The sequence below is a fragment of the Phocoena sinus genome, chromosome 2, assembly GCF_008692025.1.
Source record: "Phocoena sinus isolate mPhoSin1 chromosome 2, mPhoSin1.pri, whole genome shotgun sequence".
Lineage (NCBI taxonomy): Eukaryota > Metazoa > Chordata > Mammalia > Artiodactyla > Phocoenidae > Phocoena > Phocoena sinus.
In genome coordinates this window covers 41,194,615-41,208,535 of record NC_045764.1, presented here as the reverse complement: position 1 = coordinate 41,208,535, position 13,921 = coordinate 41,194,615, and the positions used below count along the sequence as shown (strand labels likewise).

The window sequence follows — 13,921 nt, the reverse complement described above, 5'->3', positions numbered from 1 at the left end:
ATTCAACTTTTTCTACCGAATGCCTCCTGCAGTTTCTGGAATGTGTTCAAAATACCTGCTTAAGCAAAAACATAACTGAATATTATCCACAATATATAAAGGATCTACAAAGAGAAATAACATGCTCTTACCATAGTCAGTAAAAATGCGCCAATATATGCCCCTTAAACCTGCATCTCATTGGCTGTTGACAGAGGGTTTTTTGTTTGTTTTAATTGATGATAATAGTAATATAATTAGGGAATTAATAGTTTATTTCTCTGTATCTTCCATTACTTGTTATTTAGCTGTAATTGAGAGTTACTCAGTTTTGTCTTTCTTTGTACAGAATTTGAGACACAGTTTATTCCCTCAAAAAGATTACTGCTTAAGGGAAGAAAAGCCATATTTAACTCATGGTTGAATGATCAGGAAGAAAATGACTGGTTTAACTTTTAGTCTGTTTAGTGGCTAAGGTATTTATACTTGGCAAATATTTAGTTCTCATCATTAGAATGGGTTTAGGAGTAATAAAGAATTGGGTGAGGATACAGAAGGAAGAGTCAAAAAACCCACACAAAATTAAACAAGGGGTTAGAGCAGACACGGTGAATTGCTTGTATGATACCACATGTTCCCCACTTCTTCCTCAAGTGTATGGGGACAGACATCACCAATCAATCAAAAGACATTTACCACCTGAACCCAGATGTGGTCTAAGAATACGTTTCAACACTACGATACTCCATGTGTCTTCTGTCAGCAAAGAAAGGATAAGTCTGTCTTTCATCAGTGCATTCTTCATAAGATCTATTCATGTCAGTACACTCCCTGTGATTGGCAGAGAGTGTGTTCCTGATTTCTTCTGCAAAGTGAAGGAAGTATTGCAACTCCAAGATTAAGCTTCCAGGTGCTTCCCTCTTTTGTGAAATCTCTCCAGGATTGGCTTCAGTGTCATAAAGTCAGTCATAAATTTCCCAATTCAGTTTCTGTACTTGACTCCTATTTCTACTGGGGAATGTGAGGCACCATCCTAACCACAGACTTTATAATTGAGAAGGGAGAGAGCTAACAGGTACACACTGAACAGCAAGCAATATACCAAATTCTTTATAATCACATCCTTTAGTTTTTATAACAGCTGCAGGAGGTCAGTATTATTGTCCTCATTTTACAGATGAGAAAGCAGCGTTGGAGAAATTAAGTCATTTGGCTGAGGTCTTACAACTGGTAAATGATGAAGATAAGATTCAATCTCAGATCTGGGACACCCAGCATCATGCTGTTGGACTCTGAAGAGTAAATTATTTCTTTGGTGGTCTTGCCAAAATCTGATTCTTGGTTGCTTTTGATGCCACTAAGTACTTATGCTTTGGATAACAGCCTTGAGCTTTAACTTTATACTCTCTTGAGTCTTGCAGACCATAGAGGCAGATGGAAAATGGATACATGTACATTAGATGTGTATTAGAAACAGTCAGCCTGTTTCAGGCTTCATGCCAGTCACGTGTAATACTGGCTTCCTGGAGATTATCTGGGTGGAAATGAAAAGTGTACTTACGTTAATTTTCTTGTGTCTCTTTTTCTGCAGGGCAGCGCCCATACCAGGTGATTACTGCTCGAGTTCACCCGGGAGAGAGCAATGCCAGCTGGGTGATGAAGGGGACCTTAGAGTTCCTGGTCAGCAGTGACCCTGTGGCTAGGCTCTTGAGGGAAAACTTCATTTTCAAGATCATCCCCATGCTCAACCCAGATGGTGTCATCAATGGCAAGTATGTCAGGCACCTGGCTCAACCTAGTCCACATTTATGTTACCATGGTAACATGTTGTTGTTTTGCTCAATGGGCTTGACTGGAGTGGTCTTGGTACTCTGGCAGGAATAACTTCTCTTGGGTTCTGTTACCTGGTACAAATAACAGGGTAATCTCCATATACATTAATGTCAATCTCATAGTTCCTTTGAATAGAAAGGTATAGACTCATTGGCAATTAATAACAGAGGAATCCATAGAAATAATCTCATCTAACACTCCTTTTAAAAAGGAGGGAATTGGTGTCCACAATAATCAAATGACTCCCTCAGTTACTTGGTTAGTGACAAAGTCAGGGCCCAAATTGTGATTTTCTTGAAGTTAAGACCAATGCTTCACAAAAATAAACTCAAAATGGATTAAAGACCTAAATGTAAGACCAGACGCTATAAAACTCTTAGGGGAAAACATAGGAACAATCTTTTTTGACCCACCTCCTAGAGTAATGGAAATAAAAACAAAAATAAACAAATGGGACCTAATGAAACTTAAAAGCTTTTGCACAGCAAAAGAAAACATAAACAAGATGAAAAGACAACCCTCAAAATGGGAGAAAATATTTGCAAATGAAGCAACTCACAAAGGATCAATCTCCAAAATTTACAAGCAGCTCAGTATCAAAAAAACAAACAACCCAATACAAAAATGGGCAGAAGAACTAAATAGACATTTCTCCAAAGAAGACATACAGATGGCCAAGAAGCACTTGAAAAGCTGCTCAACATCACTAATTATTAGAGAAATGCAAATCAAAACTACAATGAGGTATCACCTCACACCGGTTAGAATGGGCCTCATCAGAAAATCTACAAACAGCAAATGCTGGAGAGGGTGTGGAGAAAAGGAAACCCTCTTGCACTGTTGGTGGGAATGTAAATTGATACAGCCACTACGGAAAACAGTATGGATGTTCCTTAAAAAACTAAAAATAGAATTACCATATGACCCCGCAATCCCACTACTGGGCATATACCCCGAGAAAACCATAATTCAAAATGACATATGAACCTCAATGTTCAATGCATCACTATTTACAATAGCCAGGTCATGGAAACAACCTAAATGCCCATCGACAGACGAATGGGTAAAGAAGATGTGGCACATATATACAATGGAATATTACTCAGCCATAAAAAGGAACGAAACTGGGTCATTTGTAGAGACGTGGATGGACCTAGAGACTGTCATACAGAGTGAAGTAAGTCAGAAAGAGAAAAACAAATATCGTATATTAATGCATATATGTGGAATCTAGAGAAATGGTACAGATGAACTGGTTTGCAAGGTAGAAATAGAGACACAGATGTAGAGAACAAATGTATAGACACCAATGGGAGAAAGCAGTGGGGGAGGGTGGTGGGATGGATTGGGAGATTGGGATTGACAGATATACACTAATATGTATAAAATAGATAACTGATAAGAATCTGCTGTATAAAAAAAAAGATTAAAAGAAATAATAAAACAAAACAAAATGAACAAACAAACAAAAAAAGACCAATGCTTTGATTTGCTTCTATTTCCTGCAGATAAATCTTTATTCTCAGTTGTATTTTACTGGATTCTGGATACAGCTGTAATAAAAGTGTCACTTTATCTAAATGGACTGGCTGAAATGGCTGTGGAATGGCTAAAAGTGAAAGGACTGAAAAATGGTTGGCTGCAAGAGGGAAGATTGGGGTGGTGTTTCTCCTGGCCTAGCTCCTCCATGCCTTTCAGAATGTATAATAGGAAAGGTGAATTCCGGTGTCATAAGGGGTCAGCATTTGCAGAGTTGTGAGCTGAGGCCCAGATAGAAGAGCAGGTTCCCAAGATCACTGAGTCAGTGGGTTGGGGTGACAGGATTAACATTCATACATACCTGCCTCAAACTATGGAAGAAGACTTAAAGCCCCTTCCTATGGTAACAAATGAATCTTTTTTACTATAGGATTAGACATTGGTATCCTATGGAAATAAACAGAATACAAGGTAAACAGAAAAATTGAAAGGAAAAATAATTTCAAAAGCTAAAAATAAAAATGCAGAAGTTATAATTTCAAGTATCAGTTTTAAAGAGGCAAAAGCATATGTTTAAAAACTGGGAAAATAGAGCAATATTGAAAAGGTGAAACAGAAGAGGTAAAATGAGAGTTATAAAGAAATTATAAAAGAAAACAAAAATTTCAGAGATAAAATTACAGTGACTTAAAATTAATAAGAAAATGTTTAAGAAATATAAAATAATAATTTCTTTCAGGAAATAAAAACCCAAAATAAATGTTAAAAGACTGAGAATAGACTAGCTTCAAAGGAAAAGCACAAAAAGAATATTGTTAAGTTAAAAAGGTTAAAAATTTAAAGATGATAAACTAGAAAAAGAGGATAAGAATAAATTCCAAATGATAAAGTATGTTAAATTATGCCAAAATGCAAGCAACTTAAAGCTAAAGGCTGTGAAACTAAAATTTCAATAGATACCACCAAAAAAAAAAAAAGAAAAAGGAAAGATAAGTAGGTAAGGAAAGCATCCATGTGTTCTAACAAGATTCCTAGATTTGTAGCTTCCAGATTTCTTTTTTTTTTTGATGGTAGTTTTTGGTGGGCAGAGAGGAGGGTCCTTCCTCTTTGCATATGGTGACTGGTTGGTCTTCAAGCACGTGTGAGGCTTGGGAGTCCAAAGGCCAAGTCCTTCAGCAGGTGGCATCAGTCAGGCCTGTGGCAGCAATCAGGCTTCCTAGATCTCAAGCTGGACAAAGCCCTAAAGCAGTATCCTTTCCTGGTCCAACAGAACTCAGCTGGCTCCTACCACGTGTTCCTTTAACTCTGGAGATCAGCTCCAGGGCCTCAGTGCATGGCTCCTCCCTGCTTGAGGGGCTAAGAGTTTTACTAGCAGGCCTGCTGAGCCTAAATGGATAGAAAACAGCTCTGCAAGCCATCTTGAGAGACATGACCTCTTTTCAACATTTTCTCATCCAAGTTGGCTCTTCTCTGAAGTTACATGTTCCATTGAATTGTCTGGGGTCTGGTAGAGGATGGAAAGAGCATGGGGTTCAGAGTCATAACTCTAGTCTGGAATTCTGGCTCTTCCTCTGACCTACTCAATTTTCTCTTCTGTTGGAAGAGGAAGCTCCCTGTTGACCTGTGTTGGTAGAGGTCTTATAAGTCCAAAGTAACATTCAAGCTCTGGAATAAATACTGTAGTTTTTTCCATTTCAAATGCTCACACCTCTGAATCAGAGGTTTGATCCAGATCTTTGGTTGAAAGGTTAACATGGTCTCAGTCACTGAATATCCTCCTGGCCTGGGCACACATTATTTCCAGCTCACAGCTGGTTGCTTTGGGCTCCCTAATGGCAGGCCAGCTTCTCTGTGACACCATCCATCCATCATCCGTCGTCATTACCGTTATTTATTATGACTAAATTACCCTTTTTATTTATATAGCATCTTTCATCATGGAACTCAAGGCACTTCGTAGGTTACTTGGATCACCCATACAATTTTGGCTGAAAGGGATTTGGAAATCATAGCATTATTCTACTGAAAAAAAAATCCCCAGGTTGTTGCTCATCATTACCAAAAGACTTGAGACTGCCATGGAATCATAACATCTTACAATAAATGGGCTTAAAAGTTTCAGCTCAGGGCTTCCCTGGTGACGCAGTGGTTAAGAGTCTGCCTGCTGATGCAGGGGACACGGGTTCGTGCCTGGGTCCGGGAAGATCCCACATGCCACAGGACGGCTGGGTCCGTGAGCCATGGCCTCTGAGCCTGCGCATCCGGAGCCTGTGCTCCACAACAGGAGAGGTCACAGCAGTGAGAGGCCCGTGTACCGCAAAAAAAATAAAAAATAAAAAATAAAGTTTCAGCTCACGAACCCTTAGAACACACCTAACATATGGTTTATCTAACTTCCACTTAAATGCTTCGTTGACATTCCGTTTCAGGACATACCCATTCCATAGTGTATAATTAGGTGGATTTGTTTTTCTTTGTTTTGATCTTTGCCTTGTGAATTTTACACATTTTGCCTAAAATGTGTAGAAACAAGGATAAGATCTAATCTCCGTTTTACATGCCTTAACTTCCTCAGGTGAAGCCCTCTCCAAGTTTGATGTGGTTCAGCTAAACATTGCTTATGTGGTATTGTTTCATTGATTTTCTTTGGACACATTCCTATTCATAGGCTTCTAAACATTAACAGAACTGCCCTGTGTGTGGTCTGACCAGCAAAGAGGCAAGCTTTTTGCCTAAAGATTAGAGAGCCTGAACCTGAACTTGCCACTTAACCTACCACAAGATGCTTTTCTTTCTCTCCCTGCTAGTATCATGCAAAAGTACTTATGAAAAAAATGCATAATATTTCTGTGTACCTATCATTATGTACTATATTTTAAAATCATAGCTGCCTTCATTTAAATGCTATGACTGAAAGTTAAAGGTATCACAGAAGACCTTACAAAGGAATTCAGGTTTCATACTTTGCAAGTTATTTGAAACTTCAGGAAATCACTGTATTAGAAGACTCAGCTTTTAAATAAAAAAGATTCTACCAGCCTCAAAAAAAAAAAAATCATGGACCCCTGTGAAGTTTGCAAAACTGTGTAAAGGTGGAGTAGTTTCCTTGTGTGGTGATGTTAATGAGCCTCTGAGGATGGCTGGGAGGTTTTGATAGCAGTGGTCAGGGAGACAAAGCCAGGATGTTCTAGCAAAGATATAGTGGGTCTTGTCAAGCCAAAGATCTCTTAGCAACATATGTCTGTAACAGGAAAACAAAATACAAAGATGGTTTCCAAAAGAAACAATTTACCATCTTGTTGGCCTGGTAGTTTGTATTGAACTGGGCTGAGTTCAAAGTAATCCAGGAGGACTGATGCAGTGATCCCTTGTTTCTTATAATTCTTTCCAACATGGGATAAAAGAACAAGGAGACAACCAGTTGGGTTAGAGCAGAAGTGATAATGGCGGCTTGATTAGAGTGGGGAGTGGGGAGAAGACAGGTGATGACTTAAAAGGTCAACATGAGAAGTAAGTGAAGGAGAGGAAGAAATCTAGCATGATTCCCAATTTTTGGACTTTGCTTGCTGGGTGGAGGGTAGTGACAAATAATTTTTATAAAATCAACACCCAGGCCAACATTTTATTCCCAGGAGAGTCAGAGTATATTTATTCTTAGTATATATACAACGCTGCAAACTTGATTACTTTCTTCCAAGGCCATTGTGGAAGAGATGTAAACAACCATAAAGAGCAAAAGACGTGCTATAAGTAAACACACCAAGGTATTAAGAAGTACTAGGCTGAATGCTCTAGTGGAAACACATGAAACTATAAAAATCAGATAAAAATCTTGACAGTTTTAACTATCTGGGACCATTTAAATTTACTATCGATAGTCTTTTACTCTGTGGATTGTGAAGCCTTTATTTTACTACAATAAGAGTACTCACAGACTTTATAAAAAAATATTTAGTACTTTTTATAAGCCAAGAAAGAACCTTGCTCTTTTACATATATTTTCTTATCTAATAGTAACTATGGCCCAACCGAGGTAGATCTTCCGTATAATTTTCAGGTGCAGAAACTTGAGTATACAGGGGTGAAGTCTTCAGTGCAGTTGAAATAGCTCGTATTACAGAGCCAGAACTAAAACTTCTGTCTATTCTACATTCCTTTTCTATAGAGATTTAAGGGAATTAGAATAAAAGAATCTTAAAATGTTCTAGCTGAGCAGGTTATTGTATATTATTTAGCCCCAGTCCTTCAAATGATAAGGAAATTGAGACTAAAGAGATAAAATGAGTTATCACATAGCCTAGTTCAAGGCAGAAATGGCATGAAAAATTGTCTAGGTAATTAAAACACTCAAGCAAATAGACACACACACACACACACACACACACACACACACACTCTGGCACACACATACCCATGTCTACCTCCAGAGCCCATGTTGATTTTAATCTATCAGCTCTTCCCAAACTTGGATGGAGATGCAAGTAAAGCCTCAGCCCCATCAGCAGATGGTCTCTGAAATTAGTCTTGTTGACCTTGATCTTCACATCCAGTGTGACTGGGATGAAAGAAGGCATAGCCTCCCCTGCTTTCTGCAATCTTGGCCCAGGATGAATGAATTAGTTCATCCTCAGTTTTCCTTCATGGAATTTGAATTCCCAGCATGGCTTGGACCTCAACACTCTACTGTGTCCTGCCAGCTTTCTCCTCTGGAGAAGACATACTTCCTGTTGATGCCAACTTTTGGCTGTAAACAGCACCCAGCTGACTTTGAACAGTTTGGCCACAGGGCTGCCATTCCACTGCCCATTCTATTGTACGTTTTCACTCAAGTAACTATTCAGGATCACAAAATGCTTATGATTATCCCCATTGGGTTCACTTCACCTTTGGGCTGGGCTATGCCTCTTTCCTCCTTTTTTGATATGTTCAGGGCTTCCCTCTTACGTGACCTCAGCTCTAACTTTTAATGTATTTCAAATCTCTTCAATATAAAAACATGTAGCAGTGATTCTCAGACTTTTCGGATTTCTCAGATCAGTTACATTTGAAAAAAAAAATGGACTGTAGTAAGTATATAATTTTTTAAAATTATGCTCAAGAAAGAATGGAAGATACTCTCTGAGCTCCTAAACAACAGACTGGTGAGAAATTCAACATTAGTTGTTTCTTGGGCTGCCTCCTCACCTACCTACAATCATACAAGCAACTCAGGGGTTTTTGATGCTAGATCTTTAGATCATGGCAGTAAGCATTCTTGCCCTTCATACTATGATACATTTGCTACCGGCCTTGAAGACTTCCCTGTGGGTAGAGAGCAGTGTAGTCATTGAATGAATTTGTTATTCCCATTGTCAATCTTCCTGGAAAGGAGTAGATCCTGGAACAAGAAAAGATGCCCGACAGATGGACCTTTAGGGGGGAAGAGATAATTCTCTGGAGCTCGAAAGTGAAGAAACTGGTCTAACCAGAGGGTCCCCCTAGGTCACTGAGGAAACATGGCATCTGTTATGTGGAAGAGGCTGGAAGAAGCAGTCCCTCACATGGCTGCTTGAGAATGAGAACAGCTATACCAATAATCAGTTTTAAATTTTCTGTGAGTAGTTATCATCTGTTATATCATTTATTCTTAGTAAAGTGTTAATAAGCCTTTTCGTCTTGTTTCAGCTGTGTTATTGAGGTTGAAATAAAATGTCTATGCCTCAGATTGGTGCAGAGGATCAGTAGCAGTCATAGTTGGAGAGATTCCTACGGGAACAGTGAATAATAAGTACAATGGCTAATATGTTTTAAGAGTCGTGCTCCGTATAATTGGGACATTTAAAAAATAAAATAACTTCATTGTCTTCTAATTATAAAAATGATACATGATACAGTCAAGATAATAGGTGTTAAAGAAGAAGAGATTTGATTCACACTGGTGGTAGAAGTCTGAAAGTTCAAAAAGGGGATGCAGGGGCTTCCCTGGTGGCACAGTGGTTGAGAGTCCACCTGCCGATGCAGGGGACATGGGTTCGAGCCCTGGTCTGGGAAGATCCCACATGCTGCGGAGCAGCTAGGCCTGTGAGCCACAACCACTGAGCCTGCGCTCTGCAACAAGAGAGGCCGCAACAGTGAGAGGCCTGCGCACCGTGATGAAGAGTGGCCCCCGCTTGCCGCAACTAGAGAAAGCCCTCCCACAGAAACGAAGACCCAACACAGCCATAAATAAATAAATAAAATTTAAAAAATTTTTTAAAAAAAGGGGGGATGCAGAAGAAACCAGGAGATTTAACATTTGCAGAGGCGGGCACTGCCTACAAGCATGGGGAAGCAAAGGGAAGAGGTGGAGTTACCAGAACCCAGGGTTGGAAAGGCTCCATGATGCTGGTGTGTGGAACTCTGAGAAGGGAATCTGACTTGGCAAGGGCTTCAGTGGACCAAAGGGCGCAGTTGAAAGGGTGAAGGAATGAAAGTATCCAGATGGCAAGGGGATGCATCCCGCCTGCTGCTGGTACCTGTGAGAAGATGCAGTGATGCTAGTGCTGTGCGTCTTAAGATGCAGGAGTTCAGCCAGTCCCCTGCTGCTGCCCTAGTCTCATTAACTGGAACTGGGAAACATAAAGGGTATCCTTTTCTTCCTCTTCCTGCCTTCCTATCTCCCTCTAGTGCCTCTTCGTTGGCAGAACTTAGCAGGAAGCCGACTGGCAAGGGAGTCTGAGCGTTGCGATCTGTAGAGTTTTAGCTGCGGTGTGACAGAGCGGAGGATAGAATTGTGGGCTGAGAGCTCAGAGACAGTTGGTGAGAAACAAGCACAAAGCGTTGGTTTACCGAGTGTCCAACATGCACTTGCATCAGGCTTATTATTGTTTATATGTGACTTCTTTGTTTTCAAAAACTAAAATGGTTTTATTGTTTCCAATGGGGGAAAAAAATGAGACATCGTTTTTGTAGAAAATCCTAGTGTAGAGAAAAAGCTTAAAGAAGAAATTAAAAAGCACCCAAATTTGGGGCTAATACATTACGTTAATCCAAGGGGCATTGTTCACATTATCATCCATGATAATTACATTTTGCCTGCAGAATTTTGTAACCTGGAGGCCCTCCCTGGGTCAGGCTGCCCAGAGAGAAACACTGTTAGCAAGCTGAAGAAGGTCCATCAGCCATTTGTTTATAAATTGACCGCTTCAGGTATATCAGCTATTTCCTTAAATATATTTCTATATTCATACCCATGTTAACTTTCATAAGGTAATGTATTTTGTAGTATAGTTTATAGACAGACAGCTTCTTCCTACAGCAAAGAATACAAATGGCATTTATAGTTTTGAAAAGAGCAATCTCATGGTCTTGATGGGCCATAATTGATTTAAACAATTCTCCATTATAAACAACAGACAGGTGAAGAGTCTTGTTAGTCTCTGGGCAAATTTCTCCAGTCATTTCCTTAAGATAAATTCTTAAAAGTAGTCTGTTGAGTCAAATGTTATGCATATTTTTTATTTGATGTATGTTATTGCCAGACTACTCTCTATAGAAGATACACAGATGTATATTCCTACCACTGATGGATGAAAGGGCCTGGTCCCCATACCTTGTTAACACTGCACATTATCACTCTTTTTATTCCTTGTGAATGTAATAGGATAAAAATATGATTTTAAATTTTTTATACTTATGAAAAAAGTAAATATTTTACTCCGATTTTGCAAATGAAAAAAAAAAATCTGAGGCAAAAGACTGGGTGACATATGCAAGGTCAGCCACACAGCTGAGTCAGGAATTAAACTCAGGTTGCAAAGCTCGTGTTCTTTCCACTTGGCTGTGCAGCCCCACTTATGTCAAAGCTTCCGGATAGTCATCTGGTGACTCTCCTTTTGAATGTTGTTAGCGTAGAACTTGGGAAGTGGTAGGTGCCTAACACATATTTGTTGAGTCTAACTCAGGGTGCCTGACCTTTTCTAAATTCTTTTTAATGTGTGACCCTCCAGGTACATCATCCCAGACCAGAACAAGGGCTCTAAGGGGCCTTGAGTTACCTCCATCAGAAATGAGCTTTTGGATACATCTTCAGTTAAATATTAGCACTTAAGTATTGGTGTACCATCGACACAATGTTTTACTACAGGTTTGCTTGGAAGGGAAAATTTGTATCCTATCCATTTGAGGTATGATTTTTGTTGAACCTGTGGGCATGATACTTAACCTTCTCCATGTCCTTCTCCTCCTTTTAGCCACTGTCTTGAAAGAATGACAGAGGACATATCAGGGAGTGGGATTTTATGTCTGGGTAGTCTCCAACAGGCTAAGGTTTAATAAGTATCTTCCAAGCTGGGAAGATTTGTGCCCTTAGGTCTCCTGCTGGATCACATAGGGAAGTGATTGGCTTTTCTATGGACTCACCATCCATGTTTGGCTTCTGAAGCATAGAATTTCTGTATGCCTGTGGATGAGTTCTGCAGTACGTCCTGAAAAGCAAGAACAGCAGAGCACATTCCTTCCTAGTGGGGAGAAGGAGAAGCAGGAAGAATCAGGGAGACCAGCAAAGGCAGAGGGATATTGGCTGTCAGATGGTCAGCCTCCCCATGGGTCTCTTTCTCTCTCTTTCTCTGTCTCACTCAGCAAGGCACTGTGCCCTCCTGTACAAAGGCCAAAATGTCACAGGCTGAAGAGCCTATAAGGAGAAAGTCCTACATTCTCTGTGGCCTTTGGGAAGATGAATGATTGAGTCCATGATGTCTGTAGAAATGGTGCTGATGGTCATGATGACATGACATGACATGATACAACATGAGGATGATAACTCCCCTTTGAACTCTCATTCCAAAGTTTCAGCTCCAAATTTTCCTTTCAGTGAGGCCAGGCAATCCAATGGTCCTGCTGTGGAATCTCTCTATGGAATGTTTGCTGGCCAAAGGTCATATTTCTTAGCAGTGAAAGCTTAGCCTACAACAGTCATCTGTCCTTCAATATAGAACCCAGCTGCTCTGCCTGGGAGCTGACAAAGGAACTTAAACTTGCAATCACGGACTTCTGAAATTTAGATTGTTTTGCTATTTCGTACTCTTTGGAACAGAGTTATCAGTGGATGGATATTTGTGCTTTATTTGTTTTTAGGAAAATTTTAATTTTTTGGACATGGAGCAAAGGTTGGCTATTTGGATGGAAATGTCATTCTGGGTCTGGTTCTACCCTGTTTGCGGGTCTCTGTGTTAAGGGGCTCTGGGAAGAGGTAGGCAAGGGGTATTTAATCTCTTTCTCTTTGCTTTCCTTTCCTTATATTTGAAAATGGGGTTATTCTGATCTAGAAGGGGTTATTCGATTGGAAGAACTGTAATTTTCTCCATTTACCTCCTGCCCTCACTGAAAAAAAGGAATAATGGAAGTATTAGTCCGTTTTGAATGCTAAGATACTCTCTTAGGCACAAAAAGGCAACATTTACAGGAATATTTTAATCTCACAGGTTTTGAAGATAACTACAAAATGAAAGACAAACATGCACTTGAAATTGTTTTAAAAGATGCAAACGTAACTGTTTTCTGCTTTAAATACTTTCCTTGTAAATATCTGCCAGTAATTCTCAAATCATGGTCTGTAGAGATTTTGCAGGACAACAATGATGTTCCTTCTAAGAGATGGAAGGAGGTAAAGAGATCCATGAAGAGTGTAGCATTTGGTACAACTGTCCAAACCTCTGTGCATACCCCATAGGAAGAGTGTGAGCTAAGGGAACGTTTGAGGGTCTTGGTTCTAGAGGGAAATGTGACACAATCTTGCTGATGAGCTTGTTCTTAGAGGTCAAAATGAAAATTATTTGCCCTGGGAACTGTTAAGGTCCTGCTGCTAAGTCATTTGCATAGTGTTAAATGATGCACAGTGCTGGGTGGAGAGTTCTGGGAGCATGTTTCCAAGGGCTTCCTTGCTCACACCCATTCCTACCACAGCCTGCGCACCGAGAGGGAGTCAGGAGCTTGACTACTACATTTGCCTTCTTCAGACATTGCAGTGCTGAATAAATATCACCATTTATTATTCCTAAATTTAGGGTCATTAATTATATCAGCATAAACCTAATTTATGCCATCATAAACAGCGATAATAAATGCTACCAAATGCTAATACCCAGCTCTTGCCAACTGTGCCTGTAGTTGATGGGTTCCCCCCTTTCTTCCCAGAAGCATTAAATTAAAAATGATTCAGTGTTGCAGAATCATTGATCAAGTTGGAGCTGAGGCTCTTGGGGAAATGCATTTGTTTTGTTAAATGCTTTTCTCCCTCATTGGCTGGGCAACTTTTGATATCTGTCTGCACTCCAGTTTTTCTCTGTTCCTTCCCCTATAGGAGGAAGAAATGGGGGCAGGGATGCAGGCAAGGAGGGAGACAGATGGGCATCTATTCTTCTTTCTTGATTTCCCCTTTAGACATCTCTCTTTTTCGTGTCCCCACTCTTAACACCTTCTTTCAACATGCACTTAGAAGCCTTTACAAAGCAAACCCTTGAGTATAATATAGATATGTTATTTCACAATTCCCATCACATCTACCATGTATTTAATGATGTATGTCACATGGCTCCCTAAAATTCATGAAAGTTTATAACTGGAAAATAGGAAGCACAGACCTGACAGCTCCTGCCAATACTGAGGGTGCTTT

General features: G+C 39.9%; 1 protein-coding gene across 1 annotated transcript in view; it reads left to right on the top strand.

Annotated features, from left to right (window-relative positions):
- AGBL1 (ATP/GTP binding protein like 1) overlaps nucleotides 1–13,921 on the top strand; it is a gene marked incomplete at its 5' end in the record, with an annotated part of 671,581 nt that overhangs the window by 268,590 nt on the left and 389,070 nt on the right. Inside the window, 1 exon segment of the mRNA XM_032621686.1 lies at nucleotides 1,571–1,751. Coding sequence (XP_032477577.1) covers nucleotides 1,571–1,751 — 181 coding nt within the window.